Consider the following 26,548-nt stretch of genomic DNA (forward strand, 5'->3'; position numbering starts at 1 on the left):
GCATATGTCCTTGTGTGCTATCATGTAATTGCGCAACCATTAACATTCGAAGATCATGGGAAAAAAGGATCAATCATGCAAGCATAGTCAAATTCTAATCTAAACCATAGTAGGAAACCGTAAAATCGTATATCTGCTCATATGGTTCATATTAGCGCACATCTACCAATGTATTTTGTGCGAATCACGCCGATTTCTTTCCTTAACTAGATCTCGATCTAGAATGCACCTGCAAAGTGTTGGATTTGTATACTGAAAGCAAGAACATTTTATGCTTGTATACAATGATTCCTGTGTTCACTGTTTTATCTCCTATCTGATTGTGTTCATGATTGCATATGTATGTTCTTTATCTCTATATAAGTAGATTATATGGTGTGTTGTAGATCACAGAAGACCGTATAATTGGAATAACCTTAAGAGATATACTCCCTCCGTCCCACTAGACTTGGCACACTTGCCTTTTTTGTTTGTCCCACTAGAATTGGCACTTTCCTAAAATAGTATGTGGTCCCTACTTTCTCTACTCACATAAAATAAGTGGACCCTACCTACTTTACACTCTTAACCCTTTATTCTTAATCTCCGTGCCCAACTCAAAAGTGCTAAGTCTAGTGGGACGGAGGGAGTAATATAATCACAGCCGACATAACTCTAGGACAAGTTATTACTTTAGGCTGCGGTATAGATGGAAGTAGTTTGTCTTGACTACTTATCTATACTGGTACGTCATAATGTATTGATAGGACCATAGTGAGATGTATTCTTCTATCTGACTTAAGTGAAGAATCAAGGTCTCGGTAACTTATATGATCTTAATACTAATAAGATTTCAGATATATATGTTGATTCGTTTATCACTTTGATTTACTATGAGCGAGAGTTATATAGTAACTTGAGTACTCTGTATCTTGGGTGATAGCGGTTAATATATGATATTTGATTATCTGTATTAGTACTCGTATCCGATAGAGGTTAATGACATCCCCTTAAGGAGCTCAATAATGTTTATTGCGTTAAACCCTGCAGGTTGATTAAGTTCAGGCGCAATAATAAGGTTTGAGTGGTACTGCTTAAGGATTACAAAAGAGATTAATTAATTAAGGCTGTCAGAGCTCTAATTAATTGATGGATGTCAGATATTTTAAATACGAGGATTTAATAAGTCTAAATACAAGCCCCGACTCAACACCGGCAATAAAGGGGTAAGTCAATATCGGTTCTCTAGTGGAATGAACTGATATTTATAAATTAATTATGGTCTGGGCTGACCATAGATAAATTAATTTATTTGAGGCCCATCTTTATTCCTTGTATCTGGTCCCTGGACTGGCCCAATGTCTCCTAGCCCAAGAAGGGCTAGAAATCGCCCATACCCTAAAACTGGCGCCCCGCTCTCTGTGTTTTATTATAAAATATTGACTTACCCACACTGATAATTATTAGGGTTTTTGAGAGCTCAGGAGGCGCAGGAAACTGTAGGGAGATTTCTAGCTTGGGACTTTCATAGCTCGTTGTCCATCCAACGGTGAAAGCTGAGCGGGATACAGTCGAGAAGATCAGAACTGGAGTATTTCGACATGATCATCAACGATCTCTGTATCCGCTTCACAAGTAAGTATTCCTAACACTTATGTGCAGCTGTTAAATTCATAGGAGCATGTTTAAGATTAATCGTTGTATGATAAATTAATAATAACCAAGAAACGATCATCGGGCAAAGCGGAACGTTAATTCAATTTAATATTCCTTCAATTGGTATCAGAGCCCATGATTATTTTCTTGGCTCTATTATTAATTTATGTACGATTAATAATGTGCGTTGTTTTTACTGCTGTTGTTCTTCGTGGTCTGTTGATTCGTGAAATACGTCGTTTGACGTTGTAATCATTTTTCACCGCGAGAAAATCCGTGGTTAGATTAGGTTTTTCAAATTGTATTTGTTTTTCCTTTGTAATCTGTAAAACTGAGGAACGAGACAAGAACGACGACGAATCAACGACGGATGAACGATGTAAGGAGGAGACATGTGGGCTGCGTACGGGACCGAGCAGTTAGGGGCTGCGCGCGCGCGGGTGCTAGCACGCCATGCGCAGCGTGCCCAGTCAGGCGCCGCGCGGCCGCTGCTGCTATCGATGCTGTGGGCTGGTGGCGAGGCGGGGCGAGGCTGGACGGGGGCGAGCAGGGGCGGTGCACGCCCAGGGCTGCGCGCCCGGTGGGCGTCGTGCGGCCGCTGCTGCCGAGCTGCTGTCTGTGCGCCGAGACCGCCGAGACCGGCTGCTGCTGGAGGCGCCGACGAGTGCTGCTGGTGCTGTGCGCTGGAGCATGCTGGAGGCGCCGAGGGCCGCTGCTGCTGCTGCTGCTGGACACGCCGAGGAGGTCGACCCAGGCGGGTACTGCCAGCGCCGGGCCGCTCTGCGCGCCGGGCTGTTGCAGTGCCGGGCTGCTGCTGCACGCCGGGGGGCGGCTGCCAAGGGAGGCGGCGGCGCCTAGGGTTTCTGTAATACCCCGTTTCCCTGAGTTAAATTTAGAATTTATTTTGAACTTAAGATTTAAGATGATTCACGCCGGATTGAGAAAAAGAATTTATTTTAATTCCAACAAAAATGATTTACAAAAACATTTGTAAATTTAGTTATTAAATTTATATGCATTGCATATTTATTTAATTTAGCATTCAAAGCATTTTCACGAGCTTTTATTTAAGCAAACACTGAAGAATTATTACAGTTTTCATAGTACAACCGGGAAGACTTTTTATTTTATTATTTTATTCCTCCCACTACTCCCACCTATTTCCACTCACACGTTACTTTTGTCTTCCACCCATCCACCACCTATCTCCACTTTACAACACTAAAAATTAGCTAAATTCCCATCCACCACCTACTCCCACCCTGTACTTACTCTCTTTCCAGCTTTAAACCATGATGGAAAGCAAATATTGTAGTCATGTTTCCACTCTTCTCCTACGCCAATAATTCACAAGTCACCAACCTCAACATATACTCATTCAGAGTTCAAGTTTATCTCAACATATACTCATTCAGAGTTCAAGTTTAGCCAAGAACAACAGGAAGCATATGACAACAGCCGCACGCCTCAATTTATAATTCCAAAGGTCCATTCTTTTCCATTATTTCCCTTACACCATTTGACTGTCAAGTTTCTTCTAGTTGCAAAATACTCATACATTCAGTGTATATATTGTGTATACTTTTATATATACATATGCAAATATTTGAATGAACAAATGACAATTTCATTACAAAATACATATGCAAACAACCTGTTTTTGTATATACATATATGAAGCATGTTTATTTAAAAAAAATAGAATAAAGAGAAGAAGTAGAACTATGTTTTTCCCTTTTGTTGTTGGTATCGTATGTGTGGTGGGCCGAGTCGAGCGGCGTCGGGATGGCGGCGAGCTCGCTGCCGGCCATCCGGCCAAGGGTAGGAGAGGAAGGGCACGGCGGTAGTGCCGCTGCTGCTCGACCACGGACGGAGAAGAGAGAGGGGATTGGCGACGGCGATGGGTTTTCCGATCTATTGAGAGAGCCGATCAGTCGGGGGTGAGGGAGAAGTGGCCGGAGCGACGTTTGTCGCCGGGCACGATGGAGTAGCAGCGGGGTGATTAGCGGCTTGTCGCTGCTGCTCCCTGGCGAGCTTCCGCTGCGTCGAGACTTTTGAGCAGTCGAGAGAGAGGAAACCGAGGCAAAGGAGAGAGGAAGATGATGTGGTGAGTCGACGGAAGCGGCACCGGTCGTGGTGGCTCCAGCCTTCGGCTGGAGAAGATGAACCAGGCGCAGCGGCGACGGTGGCTCGGCTGTTGTCGCCGAGAGAGAAACCGAGGGAGGCGACGGCGGATCTGCTGCGAGGACGCCGGAGACAGCAGCGCTCCGCGGCGGTTGCGCCTGCTGCGTGAAGGAGAGAGGGCTGGGCGGCGCAGCCGCTGGGTGCGTGTGTTTGTGTAGGTAGAGGGAGAGGACCGGTCGTCGGTTTCTCGCCGGAGGAGGAGCGTTCGCGGTGGCGGAATTTCCGAGGGAGAGAGGGCGCCGATTGAGAGATGTGTGAGTGTGTGCGTGTGTTTGTGAGAGGGGAGAAATAAGGGAGAAAAGTGTGTTGGGTTAGGTTTGGGCTTGAGGGATTTGGGCCGAGTATTTGGGCCGAGTATTTGGGCCGATTGTTATGAATGATGGGCTTCGATTTTTAAATAGATTTGGGCTGCGATTTTTTAAAAAAAAACTTGGGCCGATTTTTAATTTTATTTAGCTGGGCCCGATTTATTTTATTCAGTCTGGGCCATTCATATTTTATTGAGTTGGGCCTCATCTTTTAAATTTATATGGGCTATTATTTATTTAAGCATGAGCTCTATTTCATCTATTTAAATGGCTTCCCTATTTTATTTAATTAGACTATTAATTAGTTTGATTAATTATTTTTAAAGACTTTGGATTGCCTTCAATTAATTAAATTGGGCTTTCTTATTTTTAATTAATTGAACTATTATTAGTTTGATTAATTTATTTAAAGGATAATTTTTATAATAATATTAAATTATTATTAAGTGCATATTTTAAGTAATTACTTATCATATGCTAAGCATGACATGACATTTCATTTGCATCATGAAATAAAAAGTATTTATGATTCAATTGGTTTTATTTATAATTCCAATTATTAAAGAAAGATGAGTAAGAATATTGTTGGTGTTCTTAACTCAAGAGAAATGTTTTTAATTATTTATTCATTAAAAACCCGGCTAAGTGAATCATAGAATGTTAAGCACTACACCATGACTTAAGATTAGATTCAAGGAGACCTATTAAGAATAGAATTTCTTGTAGGCTTTGTGGACCAAGGGGATTAGCACTGCTTTCCCAAGACAGGTTATGTGATTATGATCTTCAGGCTTTGCCTATCCAGGTGGGCATTACTTTTACTATACGTATATAGAGATCCCCTGCGTGTCGTAGGCCTCTTATACGAATATATGCATGAGATGATTTTAACTGTTAATTTCAGTTTATTATTATGCCCAAATGATAAATGACTCTTATGAAATGAAAATGAAATGTTTATGAAATGAAATGATTGACTGCCAAAAATGTTTATGTTTTTATATGTATCCTATCTGTGTTGGTTCGCCAACTTTAAAGGAAATCCAATTGGGATCCTATGCTAGACAAAGGTCGCTAGCTAGGGTTAACGTGTACACTCATGGAGACCGCGAGTCGCTTGCGACCGGTCTTGGCGTCCGTGGTAAGGAGGCCTCCTTCCCGGCGCGTGACAGAAAGGAACAGATATGGATCATATGAAGGAAAATGATCGGCCGATCGACTTTATGAAAATGAAAGAAATGTTTTAGTAAGCGCAGGTCTTTCAAGAAAACCCCTGTGTGTTACTGTTATGGCAGTTCAATTTATATATGTATGCATGTTGTATTTTCGGCTATGCCCACTGAGTATTTTTATACTCAGCCCTGCATGTATTTCTAAATGTGCAGGTTGAGCAGTTGATGGAATGGAATGATGTTGAGCGGGTGTTCCTTTGACATTTCAAGAAATGTAACCTTGAGTATACATCTTCATATGTATATCTCACACGTTTTCCGCTGCAAAACACTTTGATTAGGATAGCTCTATGATATGAAGTTGTGATACGTGTTATTGGGTAACCACCTTAATCAGTTCTCAATTATGTGTATCCAAATAATCATATATGATCCTACCATTTTATCTATGAGTGACATTTCCATATATTTTAATGTTAAGTAATTGTCCATTTCCATTTCTTATTGTTCACCCCAAGTCATAACCCCGGTTAACCCGTCATTGGGATAGTGGGCTGTGACAGTTTCCAAACTCTAGGTGGCCGAGTTTTCCAAACCCTAGGGGGCCCAAACCCTAGTTTTTCCAAAGACGGGCTAGATGAAGTTTTTCGGGCCAAAAGTTTTGTTTTTGGACTTTCTTTTCTGTTTTTATTTTAATAGATTAGATGTTGGGATTCCACGAATGGGTCACGAAGAATTTTAATTCTTTATTTCTGTTCTTTGCATGTCGTGGTGTTGATCCCTTATGCTCTTTACGTGCTTTTGTTCGTCTCTGCTTGTTAATATGCTTTATTAACTGCGCTTAGATAAGCATGATAGTAGGTTTATCATTTTCTTAAGCATGTTTTAGAATTATGCGAGCATGTTTTACATGTTGCGTTCTAGAAGAGCATGTTTAGGATTATGTGCTTGAGCATGAACAAACCTTTTGAAATTAAAAAGACTAAGCAGTTTTTAATAATTTTAAACAATTAAAATTATTTCTAGACCTCCACATGCGGTCTCTAGACAAAGTGATTAGCAATGTGAGTAAACGTCCACCCCATGTGGCTTACTTCATATTTGTTTCTCATAAGTTTGTCAGAAGAGGTTTCTATAAAAAATATTTAAACCATTAAAGTAGTGGGAGTTATGCAGTAAACGTCCACCCCACGTGGCTTACTTGTGTAATTTTCACAAGTACTTTGGAGAATGGAATTAAATAAGATAACCAAGAAAATTAAATTGAAAGCGGCATGGTCCGAGTGAGTATGTCAATTTCGAGAATTTAATTTTCAAGGTTAAAATGTGGTCATTGCTTAGATATCATATCAAGTACAATGTACAACTCCCAAAGGAGTCCCTACAACAAAAGGACTTAAATCAGTCACATTAAAGGTAGCACTCACATTATACTCACCTGATAAGTCGAGTTTGTAGGCATTATCATTAATCCGTGCCAACACTTGAAATGGTCCATCTCCCCGAGGAAGCAACTTGGAACGCCGCTGCTCTGGAAATCGTTCCTTACGCATGTGAAGCCAAACCCCAATCATCGGGCTCGAACACCACCTTGCGACGACCCTGGTTAGCCTGCTCTGCATACTGCTGTGTGCAGCGCTCAATGTTAGCTCTGGCCCTCTCATGTACCTGCCTCACGAACTCAGCTCTGCGCTGACCATCCATATTAGCTTGCTCGCTCTCGGGTAAAGGAGCCAAGTCCAGAGGTGTCAAAGGGTTAAAACCATACACAATTTCAAAAGGAGAATACTTAGTGGCAGAGTGAACAGAAAGGTTGTAAGCAAACTCGACATGAGGGAGACACTCTTCCCAAGACTTAATGTTCTTTTTGATGATGGCTCTAAGCAATGTAGACAAAATCCTATTTACTACCTCGGTTTGACCATCAGTTTGTGGATGACAAGTAGTAGAAAACAACAGTTTTGTGCCTAACTTACACCACAAGGTCTTCCAAAAATAGCTCAAGAACTTTGCATCCCTATCAGAAACAATGGTCCTAGGCATGCCATGCAACCTAACAACTTCTCTAAAGAACAAGTTAGCTACATGCGAGGCATCATCAGTTTTATGACATGGGATGAAGTGTGCCATCTTAGAGAAACGATCTACAACCACAAAAATAGAATCTCGACCATGCTTAGTCCTAGGCAGACCTAATACGAAGTCCATGGAGAGATCTATCCAAGGTGTATGAGCATAGGCAGAGGCGTGTACAAACCATGGGAATTGACTCTAGACTTTGCTTGCTTACAAGTAATGCATCGACCACATATGCGTTCCACATTGCGTTTCATGTGAGGCCAAAAGTGCCCCATTAACCCCCCACCATGGTCTTAGCAATACCAAAGTGCCCCATTAACCCCCCACCATGAGACTCAAGCAACAACAAATTACGTAGAGAACACTTAGGAACACATAACTTATTCTTCCTAAAAAGATAGTCATCATGTCGAAAGTATTCGCCACTAGCAGATCGCACACAAGCTCTATAAATCTCACCAAAATCCTCATCATGCTCATAGACGCTCTTGATGCACTTAAACCTAAGCAACTTAGCATTGAGAGTAGAGATCAAAGCATACCTGCGAGAAAGGGCATCGGCTACCATATTCTCCTTACTTTGCTTGTACTTGATGACGTATGGAAACGTCTCAATGAACTCCATCCACCGTGCATGTCGCTTGTTCAGCTTGTGCTGCCCCTTCAAGTGCTTCAACGACTCATGATCGGTGTGAATAACGAACTTGTTGGGCCACAAATAGTGCTGCAACGTCTGTAATGCTCGCACTAAGGCATACAACTCCTTATCGTACGTGGGATAATTCAACATTGCTCCGCTTAACTTCTCGCTGAAATAGGCGATGGGTCATCGCTCTTGCATCAACACTGCACCAATCCCAACACCAGAAGCATCACATTCAATTTCAAAAGTTTTTGAGAAGTTAGGAAGAGATAGTACCGGGGCGTGAGTTAGCTTGTACTTCAGCAGCGCAAAGGCCTCCTCTTGTGCTTCGCCCCACTTGAACTCCACGTTCTTCTTGATCACCTCAGTGAGCGGCGCTGCCACGCTGCTAAAGTGAGGTACGAACTGTCTGTAGAAGCTTGCAAGTCCGTGAAAGCTTCGTACCTCACCAAGGCTCTTGGGTGTCGGCCACTCCTGAATAGCGCGGATCTTCTCTTCATCAACCTGGACACCCTGCACGCTAACAACTAAACCAAGAAACACAACCCTATCCGTACAGAACGTGCACTTCTTAAGATTAGCAAACAGCTTCTTTTTGAGAAGTACGTCCATAACAGACCTCAAGTGCTCGACATGTTCATCATGATGCTTGCTATAAATAAGAATATCATCAAAATAGACTACGACAAATCTGCCAATAAAAGTACGTAAAACATGATTCATAAGACGCATAAACGTACTAGGAGCATTAGTCAAGACAAAGGGCATAACTAACCACTCGTACAAACCAAGTTTTATTTTAAACGCAGTCTTCCATTCATCACCTTCCTTAATCCTTATTTGATGATACCCACTACGCAAATCAATTTTAGAGAACATACAAGCACCATGCAACTCATCAAGCATATCATCCAAACGAGGGATAGGATGGCGATACTTTACCGTGATGTTATTAATGGCTCGGCAATCGTAGCACATCCTCATGGTTGAGTCCTTCTTGGGTACAAAAAGTACAGGTACCGCACAAGGGCTCAAGCTCTCCCTCACGTGCCCCTTAGCTAAGAGCTCGCCGATTTGCCTTTCCATCTCCTTTGTCTCCTCCGAGTTGGTACGGTAAGTTGGTCAGTTCGGTAGCGTAGCTCCGGGCATGAAGTCAATTTGATGTTTGATCCCTCGAAGTGGTGGTAAACCATGCGGTGTGTCATCGGGAAAGACATTATCGAATTCCTGCAAAACCGATTGAATAGAAGGGGGTAGAGACAGGAGATCATTAGTAATAACAAGGTTCTCTCGGAACCGCAGCAGCACCATCGGTCTTTTCTCCTTTATGCACAACTTGATATCACACGGTCTAGCAAGGAATGATTTGTGTGTCACTCCCATCGCCTTTGCCTCCACCGGCTGCTCTTTGTGTTTGACCGTTGCCGCCTTCTTGAGTAATATCACTTGATCCTCGTACAGTAGTTTAGGGCTGAGAGGAACAAGGGACATCTTCTTATGCTGAAACTCGAATGAATACTTGTTTGAGAAGCCATCATGGGTCACTCGCCTATCAAACTGCCATGGACGACCCAACAAAATATGGCACGCCTGCATTGGAATAACATCACACAAAACTTCGTCCTCATACCTGCCAAGGCGAATAGGCACGCGGACATGCCTTGTAACCCTGACGTTGCCAGCGTCACTCAGCCATTGTAAGCGATATGGTTTTGGATGCTTCACCGCGGTCAGTCCAAAATTTTTCCACCATGTGTTTACTCGCCACATTCGTGCAACTCCCTCCATCTATGATCACGCTGCAGAGCTTGTCACGGATAAGACACCTCGTGTGAAAGAGGTTCTCCCGTTGCTCTAGCTCATCCGGTTGCGGTTGCACGCTCAAAGCTCGCTGGGCTACTAAGAAGTGTCCCGTGAGTGCATCCATGTCTACCAGCTCTTCCTCGTCAGGTTCTTCTAATTCAGGCATGTCTGGATCTGTTTCTTCCCCATCGATAATGACTTCACCATTGTCTTGGAGAATCATGATTCGCCGATTCGGACACTCACTCATGATGTGGCCGAATCCTTAACACCGGAAACATTTCTTATCACGGTGCCTTCCCTCAGACACGACGGCAAAGCTTGGAATGGTAGCCTTCGGGCCTCCGCTGTTCTGGCCTCCGCTGTTCTGGCTCTGTCTGGGGTTGATGGCAGAGCTGAACGTGCTCTGACCGCCAGAGTTGAAAGAGCTCTGTCGCTGACTCTGGCTGCCGCCAGCGCTGGGCGTACTCTGGCTCTGTCGCTGCGCGCTGCCAGAGCTGAAAGTGTTGCGCTGGTTGCTGCCAGCGCTGCCATTGCTGCGCTGATTTCCCCCAGAGCTAAACGAACTCCACTGCTGATTGCCAGCGCTGAAGGTGCTCCGTTGACTGCCGCCATAGCTGCCCCTCCTCTTGAGTTGAGTCTCAATTTTCATCGCCATGTGGACCATCTCCTCTAGCTCAACGTAATGTTGTAACTCCACTTTGTCACGAATATCCCAATTGAGTCCAGCCAAGAATCTAGCTATGGTTGCTTCTCTGTCCTCCACCCCGTTAGCTCTAATCATGACCATCTCCATTTCTTTGTAGTATTCGTCCACACTCTGATTGCCTTGCTTCAGATTCTGTAACTTATGGAATTGCCCTCGGTAGAAGTGACTAGGTAAGAAACGCTTCCTCATTACCACTTTCATCTCCGCCCAAGACTGAATAGGTTGTTCGCCAGATCTCTTTCTACTCGTCACCAGTTGATCCCACCACACCAGTGCATAATCTATGAACTCAATCGCCGCCAACTTCACCTTCTTGAGCTCGGAATAATTGTGGCATTCAAATATCAACTCTATCTTTTTCTCCCACTCAAGATAAAGTTCTGGATCGTTCCGCCCTTGGAAAGACGGAATGGTCATCTTGATGTTGTTGATGTTATCATCTTGATAGTTCTGACCATTAACACGACGCCAACGCCCCTCTCCATCCTCCTCATACTCGAACTCCTCGGCCTGCTCTTCACGAGGGTGAACATGTCGAATAGGCATGCGCCAGCCCCCATTACCACGACCACCTCCTCGTCCTCTACGACCACCAAAGTCACCGCGATTTGAATTGGAGTGAGCTTGCTCAAATTGGTCCATCCGCTCATGCATGCCCTCAAATTCAAATCGCATAAGCCTGCCAAACTCCGACCGCAAAGCTTCCATGATGAACTTTGTATTCGGATCTATGGTAGGGTGCTCCTCCGCCGGTGACTCTTGTCCATCTTTCTTAGACATTGTGACACTGAAACAAGAAAAAGGTTAGCAATAAGAAAGGAAAACCTCACCCCCTCACAACAATCGTGTATAACACACACTACAAAAAAACGCCTGAATACCGGCGAAATTACCGGGGGCGAACTTCCCGCCGGTAATTACCGGCGGCCTAACGACGCCAATATAAGGCGGGTCATTTTTTTCGTTTACCGGCGGCATTGTTGCCGTCTCTAATTAGCGGCGGTATTACCGGCGGCATTGTCGCCGCCGGTAATTAGAGGCGGCTCGCCGCCGCTATTAATAAAATAATTTAATTTACCTTTAAATTTATATAATATACAGATTACGGCATTGCCGCCGGTAATTAGCGGCGCCATTTTGCCGCCGGTAATTCTGCTATTAAAAATTTGCAGATCCCCTTTCACGCACAAATCGACTTCCCCTCAAACCCCCCCTCCCTGTCGCGCCTCTAGCCCCAGTTGCCGCCTCGCCCCGCCCCCAGCCGCCGCCGCCGAGCCACCACCGCCGTCGCCGAGCCACCACCGCCGTCCACCGCCGCCGGCCAGCCACCCTGCAGGTATTATTTCTCTCTCTTTCTCTTTAATTATCTCTCACTTTCAAATCTCGTTTTATTTCTTTAACATTTCAGTTGAACGACGCCGCGCCGCTGCCGACACCGCCATCGCCACCGCTCCGCCGCCGACCACTATCGTACGCTTTCGTTCTCGTTATTTGATTTATTTATTAATTATTTTGTTAGATTAAAATTAATATTAATTAGATTAATTTTAATTAATTTATAATATTTGAAGTATGATTAATTAATTTAAAATTTGTTTTTTAATATTATTTTGTTAGAATCTAATTAATGTTAATTTGATTAATTTTAATTAATTTATAATATGTGAAGTATGATTAATTTTAATTAGTTAAATTAATTTTAAATTTGTTTTTACAATCTAATTAATAATTTTTTGAAGTTTGAGAGCGACTACAAGAGGAAGCTCAGGGCTAATACCGATGAAGGTCGGGAGATGGATAAACCCCTCTGGATGTCTGCCGAATTCTGGACAGGACTCCAGGCATACTGGATGCAGGAGGCTGTTCAGGCTGTTTCCCAGCGAGCATGTGCGAACCGGATGTCTGAGCCCGATGGACCCGGTACAGGGATCAGCAGGCACGTAGGAGGGTCTCAGTCCACTCGTATCCCGCAGCAGAGTCTGGTTAGTAATTATCAAATAAATTCATAAGTAATATATATATATATATATATATATAATATCGCAAATAATAACTTATTTATCTTATATGCATGCATGGACAGAGCTTGGAGACTGGACTCCCCCCGGCTGCACAGAACTATAGCACCTTCCTCCGTCTCCACATGCGTGAGGATGGAACTTTTCTGTCACCGAGGGATGAGAGACTAGATGTAAGCGTTTAAGTTTAATCAAATATTAGTAATTCATAGTGAAATGTATTTATTTTAATACAATTTTCAATTGTTATGCCTGAATTAGGAGGAGATTCGTCACATTGCTGTTGAGACTGGGCGAGAGGACCGGCTGCCTGAGATCTACTTGGAGCTCGTACGGCCCGACAGGTCCCGGCTCTACGGAACTGGAAGCGCCGGTAGGAGCCAGGTTAGCAGGGGGTCTTTTCAAAGCACAAGCACTTCTATGATGTCTCAGCAGCTGTATGAGACACGGATCTCCACGCTGGAAGAGCGTCTTCAGGCCGAACAAGCAGCACGTGAGGCCAAACGAGAGGCTTCTCGAGCAGAACGTGAGGCCCTCGAGCAGCGTATGGCTCAATTCGAGGAGTTCATGAGGCGGTCGGGTCAGCTACCTTGAGCAGCACTTTATGTTTTGGAACTATTAATTTCATGTTTTGGACTATTTAATTCATGTTTTGGAACTATTTGTTTGAACTATGTTTAGGAACAAAATTACACTTGCACTTTCTTTTTACATTTATGTTATGTTGAGCAACTATTAATTTCATGTTTTCAAACAACATTACAATTAATTCGTAACAAAGTAATAAATTCAAAATAACGACGAATGGGAATAAATTCAAATTACTTATCTTATAACAAATTATCTCCCTTGTTTTTAATAAAAATAAGGACGTATGGAAATAAATTCAAAATACAATTATCAAAATAAAATACTTATGGTGTATAAACTAGATTGATTAAAAAAAATTATAATAATAATAATAAATTAATAAATAAATACTTTTGCGACATAAAAATAAAGACAAAAACGAGTTCGATCCGTAATTAACAGCATCTCATCGATATCATCTCGATATATTATAAGGTTATGAATATATCATTTTGTATATTGAATTAGACTTTAAATGAATTAATATGTACTATATATATCAATAATACGAGTGTTCTGTACTGGTGACCATTCGAAAGGAACTTCAAAGTTAAGCGTGCTTGACTTAGAGCACAACTAAGATGGGTGACTGACTGAGAAGTTCGTCTAACTTATGAAATAAATGAATAAATGAATAAATAAATAAATAAATAAAATAATAAAATTAATTAATTAATTAATTTTAAAATAATAAAAAAAATTACCGGCGGCATAATGCCGCCGACAATTAGCGGCGGCATTTACCGCCGGTAATTTTATGATCTCCGGCAGGATTCACCGCTGCCGGCCGGTGAACATTACCGACGGCAAAATGGCTGCCGGTAATTACCGGCGACATATTGCCGCCGGTAATGTGCCGGCAGATCTCTGCCGTTCACCGAGGAAATATAACGGCGGGATTTACCGCCGTTAATTACCGACGGCGTGTTTTGCCGCCGGTAATTGTGTTACCGACGAGAAAATTACCGGCGGCGAGATGCCGCCGGTAATGCCGCCGATAGTTCAATTTCTGGCGGCTACCTCGCCATTACCGACGGCAAACGCCGCCGGTAATCTACGGTTTTTTTGTAGTGACACAAAGAGGAATCGCTCAACACTCGTGTATCACACAAAGTACGGCTTTTTCCCTCTAATGATCTCACCACTCTTGCCTTTTTCCACTCGATTTCTCTTCTCAAGAAAATCAAACTCCCTCGATCTACCACTTGAATTCAACTTACCAACTGCACAACGAGAACAGCAAGCGCACTCGACGAGAGTACTCGATGAGACACCCCACAAGGAACCACAGCAAACACACAGAAGGTATAGGACTCGACAAACAAACGAAAGACTCACTAGACGCAGACTGGAACCCAAAATTAGTGTTGCGCAGAAAAACGCCTCAACTTGTTATACTACCCAACTAAACAAGGAACAAAGGAAAGGTTAAGAAACAAAAGGTTTTCGAAACTTTCAATACTTGATGCTTTCGGCTTTTTTTTTGAACTTATATAATATGTATTTCCGAGAAACTCACGATGGTAAAAGAGATGGAACTATGTAGTATGGAGTGATGGAATATGATATAGACGTGAATGGTGTAAATATGGTTTAAGGAACGTAAAATTATGGAGAACACAAACCCCTAAAAGTGCAACCCTTACGAAACCTGGATAATGATACCAACTGATGTGATCTTCGCCGGAAATAACAAAATCTTCGCCAGACTGAACAGAGAACACACGCGGAAGGCTGAACAACGAGAACTGAAATAAGATAAATTATGGAATTATCCCAAAACCCCTGACCTAATCTACGAAGTTATCTAGAGAACGGATCCCTAAACCCCAGCGTATGATTGATGCAGCAACTCGGGGACACTGAATGACACGCGACGAGGGATGATGAACTCGCCGTTACGTCGATAGTTGAATTCTTGTTTGGAATAATCAAGAAGAATACGAGAAACTTAAGAGAGAATAACTCGCAATATCATATATAAAAAATTAGCTAACTTTCGTCCAACAATAGCCAGCCATATATATAGGCATACTAAACCCTAATCTAACAAAGGAAATAGCGTGAAAACAAAGGAAACTTAAAACAAGGAAAAACTAAACTTGATCAACACGTTTAAATAAACTAGCGAGAAAGCCAGCTCTGCACTTGTCAGATCTGGAATAAGCCAGCTCTGGAACACCAGCTCTGAAAACTCCAACTCTGAAACGTCAACTCTGAAAAGTCAGCTCTGAAAACTCCAGCTCTGAAAGTTAGCTCTGAAAAAGTCAGCTCTGAACTTCAGCTCTGAACTTCAGCTCTGCTCTGCGGGTTTGCTCTGCACTGCAGGTCTGCTCTGCTCTGCTCTGCTCTCCATTCTAAGTCTGCTCTGTCAGTATGCTCTGCTCTGTAGGTAACAAGATTTACCACTCTTGAACTCTGCTCTGGCGACCCTTCTCCAATTGGCTTTCTCAGCTCTTGCGTCCAGATTTCTTCCACCAAAGCCATTAAGTTAGCCTTGAACGTCTTGGCTCTAGCTCTCGTCACCGTATCCGGTATAGGATAATGACATCCCCTTAAGGAGCTCAATAAGGTTTATTGCGTTAAACCCTGCAGGTTGATTAAGTTCAGGCGCAATAATAAAGTTTGAGTGGTACTGCTTAAGGATTATAAAGAGATTAATTAATTTAAGCTGTCAGAGCTCTAATTAATTAATGGATGTCGGATATTTTAAATACGAAGATTTAATAAGTCTAAATACAAGCCCCGACTCATCACCGGCAATAAAGGGGTAAGTCAATATTAGTTCTCTAGTGGAATGAACTAATATTTATAAATTAATTATGGTCTGGGCTGACCATAGAAAATTAATTTATTTGAGGCCCATCTTTATTCCTTGTATCTGATCCCTGGACTGGCCCAAAGACTCCTGAGCCCAGGAAGCAGTAATTTTCGTCCACCACCTCCTTGTGCAGCCCTAGATTGTATTTTATTTTAAATATAAATACTGCTATCTGCTCTCAGTATCAAGCTGTACAACAAAAATTAGGGTTTGAGAGAGCAGTAAAAGAGAGGGGGCGACACTAAGGGTGGCGGCTGCTACTGCTTGGGAATTCTCATAGCTCGTTGTCCATCCAACGTTGAGAATTGAGCGGGATACAGTTCAGAAGATCTGAGCTGGAGTCAGATTTTCACAGGAAACCAAGTTCTGGCAGTTTCGGGAGAACAGCCATAACTTCCTCAACAGAAGTCCGATTCAGGTGAAGCAGGCGGCCACGGAAAGCTCTCTTGAAGACGAAGAAGTCGTATTTCTGGGCAAAATACGATTTGAGGACGTTTGAGGCTTCAAACGAAGGCTTGAAGCTGACTGGTCTGTTCAGCTGCGAATTTGACGAATTCTTCTGAATTCTTCAGGTATTTCTGAACTCCAACGTGCAGCACTTAAATTCACAGGGGCATGTTAGGGATTAATCGTTGTATGATAAATTAATAATAATCCAAGAAACGGTCTTCGGGCAAATCGAGTATTAATTCAGTTTAATATTCCTTCAAGCCAAACATTCCATGTCTATGAACCATGCCACATCCACAAAGATGAAGTGCCCAAGAAAGCTAAAGATCCGGGCAAGGTAAGTGTTGATGTATTTAATACATTTGATACGGATCCTTTTTCTTGGCAGGACCCAGGTGATCGGAAGTTTAAATGAGGAGTTTTGGATAAAAAGCATGGAGCAGAGAGCAGCTGGTCACAACACTGCTTGCACCAGCCACCTTGAAGAGGTTGTTGTTCTGTCGAGCTAACGACGTTAAAAATAGCGCTTATTGGGAGGCAACCCAATTTTGGTTAGTTCGTTTCTTTTCGTTTGTTTGTTTGTTTTGTGCCCCACAAATCCTTTTCAAACTTATTCTCCTTGGTGGTGCATAAGTTTGGGGGGATGTGTCTTTGTGGGTGCACTTTTCTTTTTGGTTGTTTTTGTTTCGTCGTTGAGTTGTTTAGTCTTGCTTTGGTGGTTTTTCTTGTGTTGTTACCTTGATGATGATGTTAGTAGTGTAGAGATTGGTTGGATAACTGGTTCATGATGATTTCTGCTTTAAAATTGTGAATTTGCATGCATTTGTGTTGATATTGTTGTGATTGAGCATAATTGATGAATGATAAGCATGGTCTCTTTTGATGTTGCAATCAATGAAATAAGCTGTGAGATTTGAGCCTTGACTATCATTATTTTACAGTCTTATTTTTTATTCTTGAGTGATTGTTCGAGCATGCATGTTTCTCACTGGCACTTGTCTTGGTTACTCCCTTGAGGTCACATAGTGTGCTTAATAACTGTGAGATGATAGAAGGCCATCTTTGCTAGCCTATTTATCCCATCTTTGTCCTATATCTTTATATGATCCTAGTTCACCCCCTTTGAGCCTTATTTTTCCATATTCTTTTATTTAGCTATGGGTGGGAGCTTGGAGATTATTTGATAGGAGATAATTGGGCAGTGGAGATGAATGATCATGAGTTATGTTTTGTGGTTTTAAATTGAAAATCCTAGTACCCTACAAGTTGTTGAAAAAAAAAAGAAAAAAATTGAAAAAAAAAGAAATGGGTACATAGGATGCATTAGAGAGACATAATGTTATGAGAAAAAAATTGTTGAGTTGTGATGGTTCTTGTATTGAAAAATCTGGTTTTATGGAAGGTGGAGGATAGAGTTGAGTAAGAATGTTATAAGGTTAGTGATTATGCTACATTAAGCTGTATCTTTTAGTCACTTAGCCAAATATATCATACCCTACCAAAGAGCCTACATTACAACCCTCAATAAAGACCTTTTTGATCTTGGTTATAAGAGCACACATTAAGTGGTGGAGAGGTGAGACGATTGACAAGCCTATGGCTGAGTACTTGTTTTGCTTGAACTGAGTGTAAACACGTCCATATCTTTGATCGTTACACTTGAGAGTTGAGAGTTCTTATATTCTATATCTTTTTGGCGAGGATTGCAAGTCATTGAGACCATAATTTGAAGTTTGTCATGAGTGTGATATCTTGATGATAGGATATACAAATGCATGTTGGTATTTTTGTTGACAAATCTGAAGCCACAATGTTATCCACTTTTCTCTACGCTCTTGTTGATTCATTCTTCGTCCATTTTTGTTTTGTCCGAGGACGGAAAATGGTTTAAATTTGGGGGGTTTGATGTACATGCATTTTCACTCCTTTATCGCGTTATTCTTTAGTGTTTTAGGCGTCTCTTTTTAAGTTCTTGAGTGTCTTTGTTTTGAATTGCTTAGTTTTGTGGAATAGACTACTCATCCGTGCTCGTGCTGTTTTTATAGGTTTTTGGACTCAATTTGTGAAGTTTCGGATGAAGTGTAGTAAAGTACGTGAAGAGACGAGTCCATAGGCGCGAACGGGGCTCAAATCGGCATCGAGTGAGCAAGAACGAGCGTCGAGAAGTTCGCGGGTCGGAGCGCACGCGCTGGAGGTCGCGCGGTCCGGGCATGCGGCCGCATGCCACGGCCGCGCGACAGAGCAGAACTTGCTGGAGGACCGCGCGGGCCAGAAGGGGGCCGTGCGAGCTCACGCGGGCTGGCCATGCGGCCGCGCGAGACGCCGAGTTTTCGCCCAATTTTCAGATTTTTAGCTTTATACGCGATTTTGGGGTATTTTTGAGTCTTACTTGACCTAGGGCATATAAATACTCCCCAAGAACTTATTCTCTGAAACTTTTGATCACTTTATATCATATTTTACTTTTCCTGAGAGCTGAGAGAGACGGAGAACAGAGCAAGAGCAAGACTGAAGATTCTCGATTTTACTACAGTTTTTCTAGTTGGATGTTTATTTGTTTTATTGAGAATTATATTCTAGTTCGTATATCTATGTGTGGCTAGAGTCCCTTTTTCCCAGGGTTTAGGGACAAGACATGATTTGAATTTCTAACTGTTTGATTCAATTAATTGAGACTGTTATTCCTTTTTATGTTCTTGTTATAATTTTTTGCTTTATTGATTGGCCACAAATTTAGCATAATCATAGGTTTTAATTTGATATCGGGAGATGATAATTATTACCTGAACTAAGAACATAGAACACATATATTTAATTCTAAAGGGAATTGATATTTGTGAGGGCGTTAATCCTATGAGCTTTTAGGAGTTACATGTTAGAAGTGCGATCCGGGGACGGTAGCCTTACATGTAATCAACGGTGTGTATGCCACGGGAGTGGGTATGAACTAGCTTAGAGATTGCCTTAGGAATCATCTTATTAATTGAATTGAACATGTTAGTTAGGAGAATCTGTTGAAACCTTTGCCTTGGGAAATCTTCTCTTATCTGTTTCTCTGTTTCGCAGCTTGATTTGTTTTCTTTCCTGCTGTTTATTTATTTTGTTCTTTACAATAAAAACTCTTAATTTCGTTTGTCCAGATAGAGTAGAATAATTTAGGATATGAATTGATAATAATTAGTCTCTGTGGAATACGACCTTGCTTGCTACTGTACACAATTGCACTCGTACACTTGCGGCGTGTAAATAAAATAGCGAACAAAAGTCAATTCAAATTTTCCAATTAACACATATCTCTCGATCATGCTAGTAACTCAAAGTTTAAGAAGCAACAAAACAGTAATGCAAGTAATTTGATCAGACCTAATTCTCCGCTAGAAGTGAATTCCCTAATGTGATCGTCTTTATAATCAGTATCACCAGTTTTTCACACTTTGTGTGCTTAAGTTTTCGATAGTTGAGCCATAATTCATGAAATAAAAACCATTTGGATGTAATCCAAAGTCTTTTCACATGGTTTTCCATGCTCATAGTTAAACTAGAGGAGCAGAGACTCAGAGCTGTCAGTTTCAGAGCTGGCCAGATGTTTCAGAGCTGGCATTTTCAGAACTGGCAATTCGTCCAGCATTTTCACATTTCACCGATAAGGATATTGATGAGGGATAAGGTCCTCATCAGCGCAGCACACGACCCGTATTCCATATGTTACCAATATGAAGTATCTACTGCCTTAATGATTATCGCACAAAATAGGAAAACTAACAGTGCAGGACAAAGAATGGAGATCCCAGCGCCCCTTTGAGAGAGCAGCGCAGTCATTCCACCCCCTGAAGGAGCAGCGCAGTCATCACCACCCTAAGAGAGGGCGGCGCAGCACTAACACTCCTTGGAGAAAGCAGCGCAGGCTTCAACACCTAGAGATGACGACACGAGCGAAGAGCTCCCAACTACTTTCTGAAGGATACAAAAGCTGCAAGGCCGTTGGAGCAAGGACAACCACTAGTGACAACGACGCCAAGGACGTACCGAGCACGTGCCATGAAGGAAAAGACAATCTTACCCTCCCCTCTCCATCTCTTATAAATAGCATGTCTGTAATAGTAGAAGGGACCGATCTTTTCTCTCAAGTTTTACATGTATGCTTGGGTATCTGTAAAGGACTATTCCGTTGAAGAGTAAAAGGAACATCCGTCCGTCTATTTATTTCAGGTTCCGATCTATCTGCTATCAATCTTCTAGTTTAGGTGTTGGTGATTCAGTGCTTCACCAACTGGCGCCGTCTGTGGGAAAAATGCTAGTTAAGGCGTGAGTTTTTGGGTATGTTTGGGGGTTCTGTTCTTCATGTTCTTGCTTGATATAAGTAGAGATCTATGGTGTACGAGTATGCTGTGGGGAAAATCTTCAAACGTGTGTTCTGATCTGAGTTCTTTGCGTGTTAAGCATGAAAAATCTTGGAAGAAGGCATAAAAAATTTTCTTGATGCCTACTGAATTCGTGTGATTCTTAGATCCTAATGTTTTTGTTGTAAATCGTAGCTTTGGGATGGGGTGTTCGTTCTTTAGATGAGTTTTTTCGCTCGTAGAGGTTCACTTACCATTCGTATGCACACGGGAACAGTCGAGTTGGTGCGAGAAGTTTTGGTTGATTTGAAAGTTCTAAAATCTTACATGCATGCTCTGTTCTTACATGTTGTTGTGCGTAATCCTGAGGATTTTTCTTTGTTGATGTATGATTAAGGATTGCTTAAAACTTTCACTTCCCTGATATCAATGTCACTAACGTTTGTTTTCTTTGGTAATGATTACCATATAGCTGAGCTCCTTATTGTCATAATGGTTTTTTTTCCTTTCTGGTGATGAAATGTGGAGATATCTTTTCTGGGTTTATTTCCCAGAAAAACTTGATGTTCCTCATGAATATCTATGAGGAAGGGTTTTCTACGCAACTTTTCTCTTCAAGAAATCCGTACGTTTGATCCTGAATGGCTTTATGGGCCGAAGTTCGCGGGCTTCTATGAATCTTTCGTTTCGAGAATCTTTCCAGGGTTTCTCTAGGGTTTTACGGGCCCCACCCTTGCGGTCAATGATCCCAAGGATAAAGGAGACTGGGCTGCGCAGTACGGCTGCGCAGTAACAATTATTCATATATGCTTATGCAGACGTCTATTTATTTCAGGTACTCACCATGGGAATTGATGATCCTTGTAAGAATCTGGCTAAGGATTTTGACACAGTCGCGGGAGAGTCAGTAACCGGGAAGACTGGGATCCCTTCGACCCAAGGGATTAACTTGTCTGAACTCACACCACCAGGTTTCACCACTTTCAACAACCCCGCCTCGGGGCCTACTGGGACTACTCCGGCAACAACACAGTCTCTGATCGGAACTTCAGCACCAGGGGGTACAGTGCCTACTTCCACACAACGGCTCCTCAATGTCACGGTCACTGAACAAATGCTAGCAATGCTCAACTATGCCACAATCCGGCAACTGGCAGGGATGCAGCCCTCTCCCATTATCCCGACAGGATTGGGAGAAGCCGAGCCCGTAACACACAGGAAAACCACCACAGCACCAGCCCAGGACAAGGACCGCGAATTACCTAACATATCACACCCGGTCACGCGAAAGGAAATGGGAAATACCGGGGAAGGACAAGGGAAGAACAAGAGGAAGTTTGTCACTAACAGTGTCCAAATCGAGGATGTAGGCGACTCTACAAGTGGCACTACTCCACAGCGCAGTCGGGGCACCCAAAGGGAGAACACCAGACTCAAAGAGAGAGTATCATTCCTTAAAAGTCAGCTGAAGAGCCTAGAAACGGAACTGAGAGAGCATCCCCAAGAGACCGTAAGAAACGAAGTCTCCGACGAGGAAGCATATTCATCGGAGGAACAGGAGGAAGAGCTTCGAAGGGAAATTCCACACAAGCGCAGGGCCATGGGCACATCTGGGGGAAGAAGGAGGAATGCACCTCACCGACAGGTGCCGAGACTAAGCAATAGTCCATTCTCAGATGAAATTTTACTGGAACCTTTACCAATAAACTATCGCCCAATCTCTCTCGATTATGACGGAACGACTGATCCAGAAGCACATATGGCACGGTTCGAGGGCCTGGCATCATTACACCAGTATGGAGAAGGCATAAAATGCCGAATTTTTGCCACCACCTTATCAGGAATGGCCCAGAGATGGTTCCACAACTTGAAAAGCAGCTCCATTTACTCTTATGGGGACTTATACCTCATGTTTATGCGATAGTTTGCTAGTTCCAAGAGAATGGGAAAGACCGCTATATCTTTGATGGATGTCAAACAAGAACCACAGGAATCACTAAGGGAGTACGTGGCCAGGTTCAACATGGCCGTGTGGACTACAGAGACCTCAACGCAGCTTGCCCTAAGGACTGTTACCCGCTCCCTCGAATAGATCAACTGGTGGATGCTACTTCAGGGTGTGAACTCTTGTCCATGATGGACGCATACCAAGGATATCATCAGGTAAAGATGCATCCGGATGATGTAACCAAAACCGCCTTCGCAGTGTGCACAGGAGTCTTCGGGTGGGAAAGCATGCCCTTCGGCCTTAAGAATGCAGGGGCCACATACCAGCGTATGATGGACAAAATTTTTAGAACACAGCTGAGGAGAAATATCTCGGTATATGTCGATGACATGTTGGTGCGCAGCATTAAGGCCAGCTCCCACGTGGCCGATCTGGAGGAAACCTTCTCAGTAGTCCGCAAGAACAAACTCATGCTCAATCCCGCTAAGTGCACCTTCGGGGTGCAGTCAGGAAAGTTCTTGGGTTACAGGGTAACACCGGAAGGGATCGAAGTCAATAATGACAAGGTTAAAGCTATTCTGAACATGACCTCACCCAGGAATGTCAAAGAAATCCAAACACTCAATGGGCGAATTACCGCGTTGAGCCGGTTCATTTCACGCTCAGCTGAGCGAAGTCTCCCGTTCTTCAAGGTTCTACGGAAAGGAAGTCGGTTTGAATGGAGTGGTGAGTGCCAAAAAGCCTTCGAAGACCTAAAAGCTTACCTGACCAAACTACCAGTATTGACAAAACCCTCTCCAGGGGAACCATTATACTTATACATCTCCGTGGGAGTTGAATCTCTGAGCTCAGTGCTGGTCCGGGAGGAGGATCGGCAACAAAAACCCATATACTTTGTAAGCAAGGTCATCCAAGGTGCGGAGCTGTGCTACACCGAAGTCGAGAAGACCGCATACACGATCATGATCACGGCCAGAAAGTTAAGGCCATACTTCTTATCACACAAGGTCATTGTGAGGACAATAATACCATTCAGACAAATCCTGGGACGACCCGATCTGGCGGGAAAGATGGTGAAATGGGCTATAGAACTGGGGGAGTATGAGGTCGAGTTCGAGCCGCGCACTGCCATCAGAGCACAGGCACTAGCGGACTTTATTCAAGAGGCAACACGGTGGCCTATGAGGGGACCATGGGTAGCGCAGGTCGATGGATCGGTCACCAAAGAAGGGTGTGGGGTGGGAATCTACATCACCTCGCCTGAAGGGGAAATCTATCAATTTGCTATCAAGTTCGAGGATAAGCTATCTAATAACGAAGCTGAATATGAGGCAGTGTTGAGAACAGCCCACATATTCCGGGAGCTCAGAGCCGACAATGTGGTGATCAAAACCGACTCTCAATTGGTGGCACAACAGTTGAATGGAGGCTACGAGATAAAAGAAGAAAGAATGAAGCAGTACTTTAACAAGGTCCAAGAGATAGGGATGAAGTTTGAGAAACTCGAAATACAGCAAGTGCCGAGAGAGGAAAATCAGCGAGCGGACCTCCTGGCTAGAATGGCCAGCGCAGTCGAACAAACCTGGAGGGGGGACATTACCTTGGTATTCGAACCTAAGAGAGAAATGGCTGCGCAAGTGTGCAACATCGAAACTAAGGATGACTGGAGAACGCCCATCATATACTATCTGAAAAATGGTAAACGGATGAAAGAGGATACTTCGAGATATGCCAAATACGAGAATTACTGCATCATTGGCGATCAGCTCTATAAGAGGTCCTTCACACACCCGTTTTTGAAATGCCTGGCCCCCGAAGAAGCACAATTTGCCTTAAAGGAGATCCATCAAGGGTGCTGCGGTAACCATGGTGGACATAGGGATTTGACAAAAAAGATAATCAGAGCAGGATTCTACTGGCCCGGAATTAGCAAAGAATCGAAGGCCTTCGTGCAAAAATGCGAGGCTTGTCAAAAACACGCCCCCAAAATCAATATACCAGGGGAAGAAATGGGGATCATGCATGCTGCGCATCCTTTCGACAAATGGGGAATCGACATTGTGGGTAAATTACCAACTGCTCCGTGAGGCAAGTGCTTCCTCATAGTTGCCGTAGACTACTTCTCTAAGTGGATCGAGGCGGAAGCTGTCACCAAAATCGATGATAACACAGTGGAAAAATTCATATGGAAGAACATCTGTTGTCGATATGGGGTGCCAAGAATTTTGGTTTCGGACAACGGAACCCAGTTCACGAGCAAGAAGATCGAAGATTTTTGTTCTCGGATGGACATCACACAGAAATTTGTGTCAGTAGCCCACCCTCAAGCCAACGGACAGGTAGAATTGGCAAATCGCACCATATGTGAAGGGATCAAGAAGAGACTCGAACGAAGCAGGGGACGATGGGTTGAGGAGCTAGATACAGTGTTATGGGCACTTAGAACCAGCCCGAAAACCGCAACCGGAGAGGCTCCTTTCACTTTGGTATACGGGTCGAACGCTGTGGTGCCTGCTGAGGTAAGGCTAGAATCTCATCGGATTACTACCTATGACACTGCACAGAATGAGGAACTGCGCCGACTCGACTTGGATTTGATTGAGTTACAGAGAGAGGAAGCACAAGTGAGGGCGGCAAAATACAAAAGTATCATCAAAGCTGGTTACGACAAGAAGGTGAAGCCGCGCAGACTTGGGAAAGAAGACTTAGTACTCAAACGGGCAGACGCATTGAAGCCCGTAGGGAAATTTGAAGCCAACTGGGAAGGTCCTTTTGTTATCACGGAGGTCCTAGGGGGAGGAGCTTATCATCTAGCAGATCAAGGAGGGCGACCCCTGACCAGGCCATGGAACATAAGTAACCTTAAGAAATTCTACGTGTGAGTATTCTTTTCAGTTTCCATCATGTAGACCAAACACTCTTTTTCCCACTGGGTTTTAATGAGGTTTGGGCCATGGACATCTTAATAAAATGGATTTCATGGTTTAGGGAAACCTTCTCTTACTTGCATAACACCTAAACTCACACCAGCACTGAATTCGTACCATCTTGAGGGCCGCTCTGCGGGGGTGTACCATCTGTGTTCCATCCTAAGGGCGTACCATCTTGAGGGCCGCTCTGCGGGGGTGTACCATCTGTGTTCCATCCTAAGGGCGTACCATCTTGAGGGCCGCTCTGCGGGGGTGTACCATCTGTGTTCCATCCTAAGGGTGTACCATCTTGAGGGCCGCTCTGCGGGGGTGTACCATCTGTGTTCCATCCTAAGGGTGTACCATCTTGAGGGCCGCTCTGCGGGGGTGTACCATCTGTGTTCCATCCTAAGGGTGTACCATCTTGAGGGCCGCTCTGCGGGGGTGTACCATCTGTGTTCCATCTTAAGGGTGTACCATCTTGAGGGCCGCTCTGCGGGGGTGTACCATCTGTGTTCCATCCTAAGGGTGTACCATCTTGAGGGCCGCTCTGCGGGGGTGTACCATCTGTGTTCCATCCTAAGGGTGTACCATCTTGAGGGCCGCTCTGCGGAGGTGTACCATCTGTGTTCCATCTACGGGGGTGTACCATCTGTGTTCCATCCTAGGGGTGTACCATCTTGAGGGAAACTATTCAAGGGAAACTATCACCAAGGACCTAAAGAAAGAAAATAGCACTATCACTCAAAAAGAAATGCCAGGATATCAAGAAGACGACTGCGCAGAACAAAGGGATGGTGGACGCGCAGATATGACTGCGCAGACCAAGGGGATAGTGGGCGCGCAGATATAACTGCGCAGAACAAAGGGATGGTGGACGCGCAGATATGACTGCGCAG

General features: G+C 43.5%; 1 protein-coding gene and 1 long non-coding RNA gene across 2 annotated transcripts; both read left to right on the forward strand.

Annotated features, from left to right (window-relative positions):
- Window positions 1-2,529: 2,529 nt before the first annotated feature.
- LOC131002908 (uncharacterized) lies at window positions 2,530-5,765 on the forward strand. Its single transcript, XR_009094458.1, has 3 exons — window positions 2,530-3,121; window positions 4,854-4,932; window positions 5,513-5,765. It is a non-coding gene; the product is annotated as an uncharacterized LOC131002908 (long non-coding RNA).
- A 14,607-nt stretch (window positions 5,766-20,372) lies between these two features.
- Window positions 20,373-25,622, forward strand: LOC131002940 (uncharacterized). Its single transcript, XM_057929431.1, has 4 exons — window positions 20,373-20,588; window positions 21,628-22,437; window positions 22,725-24,804; window positions 24,847-25,622. Exons 1-4 carry the CDS (start codon window positions 20,373-20,375, stop codon window positions 25,620-25,622), a joined length of 3,882 nt encoding a protein of 1,293 aa, XP_057785414.1.
- Window positions 25,623-26,548: the final 926 nt, after the last annotated feature.

The sequence above is a fragment of the Salvia miltiorrhiza genome, unplaced genomic scaffold (assembly GCF_028751815.1).
Source record: "Salvia miltiorrhiza cultivar Shanhuang (shh) unplaced genomic scaffold, IMPLAD_Smil_shh fragScaff_scaffold_39, whole genome shotgun sequence".
Classification (NCBI taxonomy): Eukaryota; Viridiplantae; Streptophyta; class Magnoliopsida; order Lamiales; family Lamiaceae; genus Salvia; species Salvia miltiorrhiza.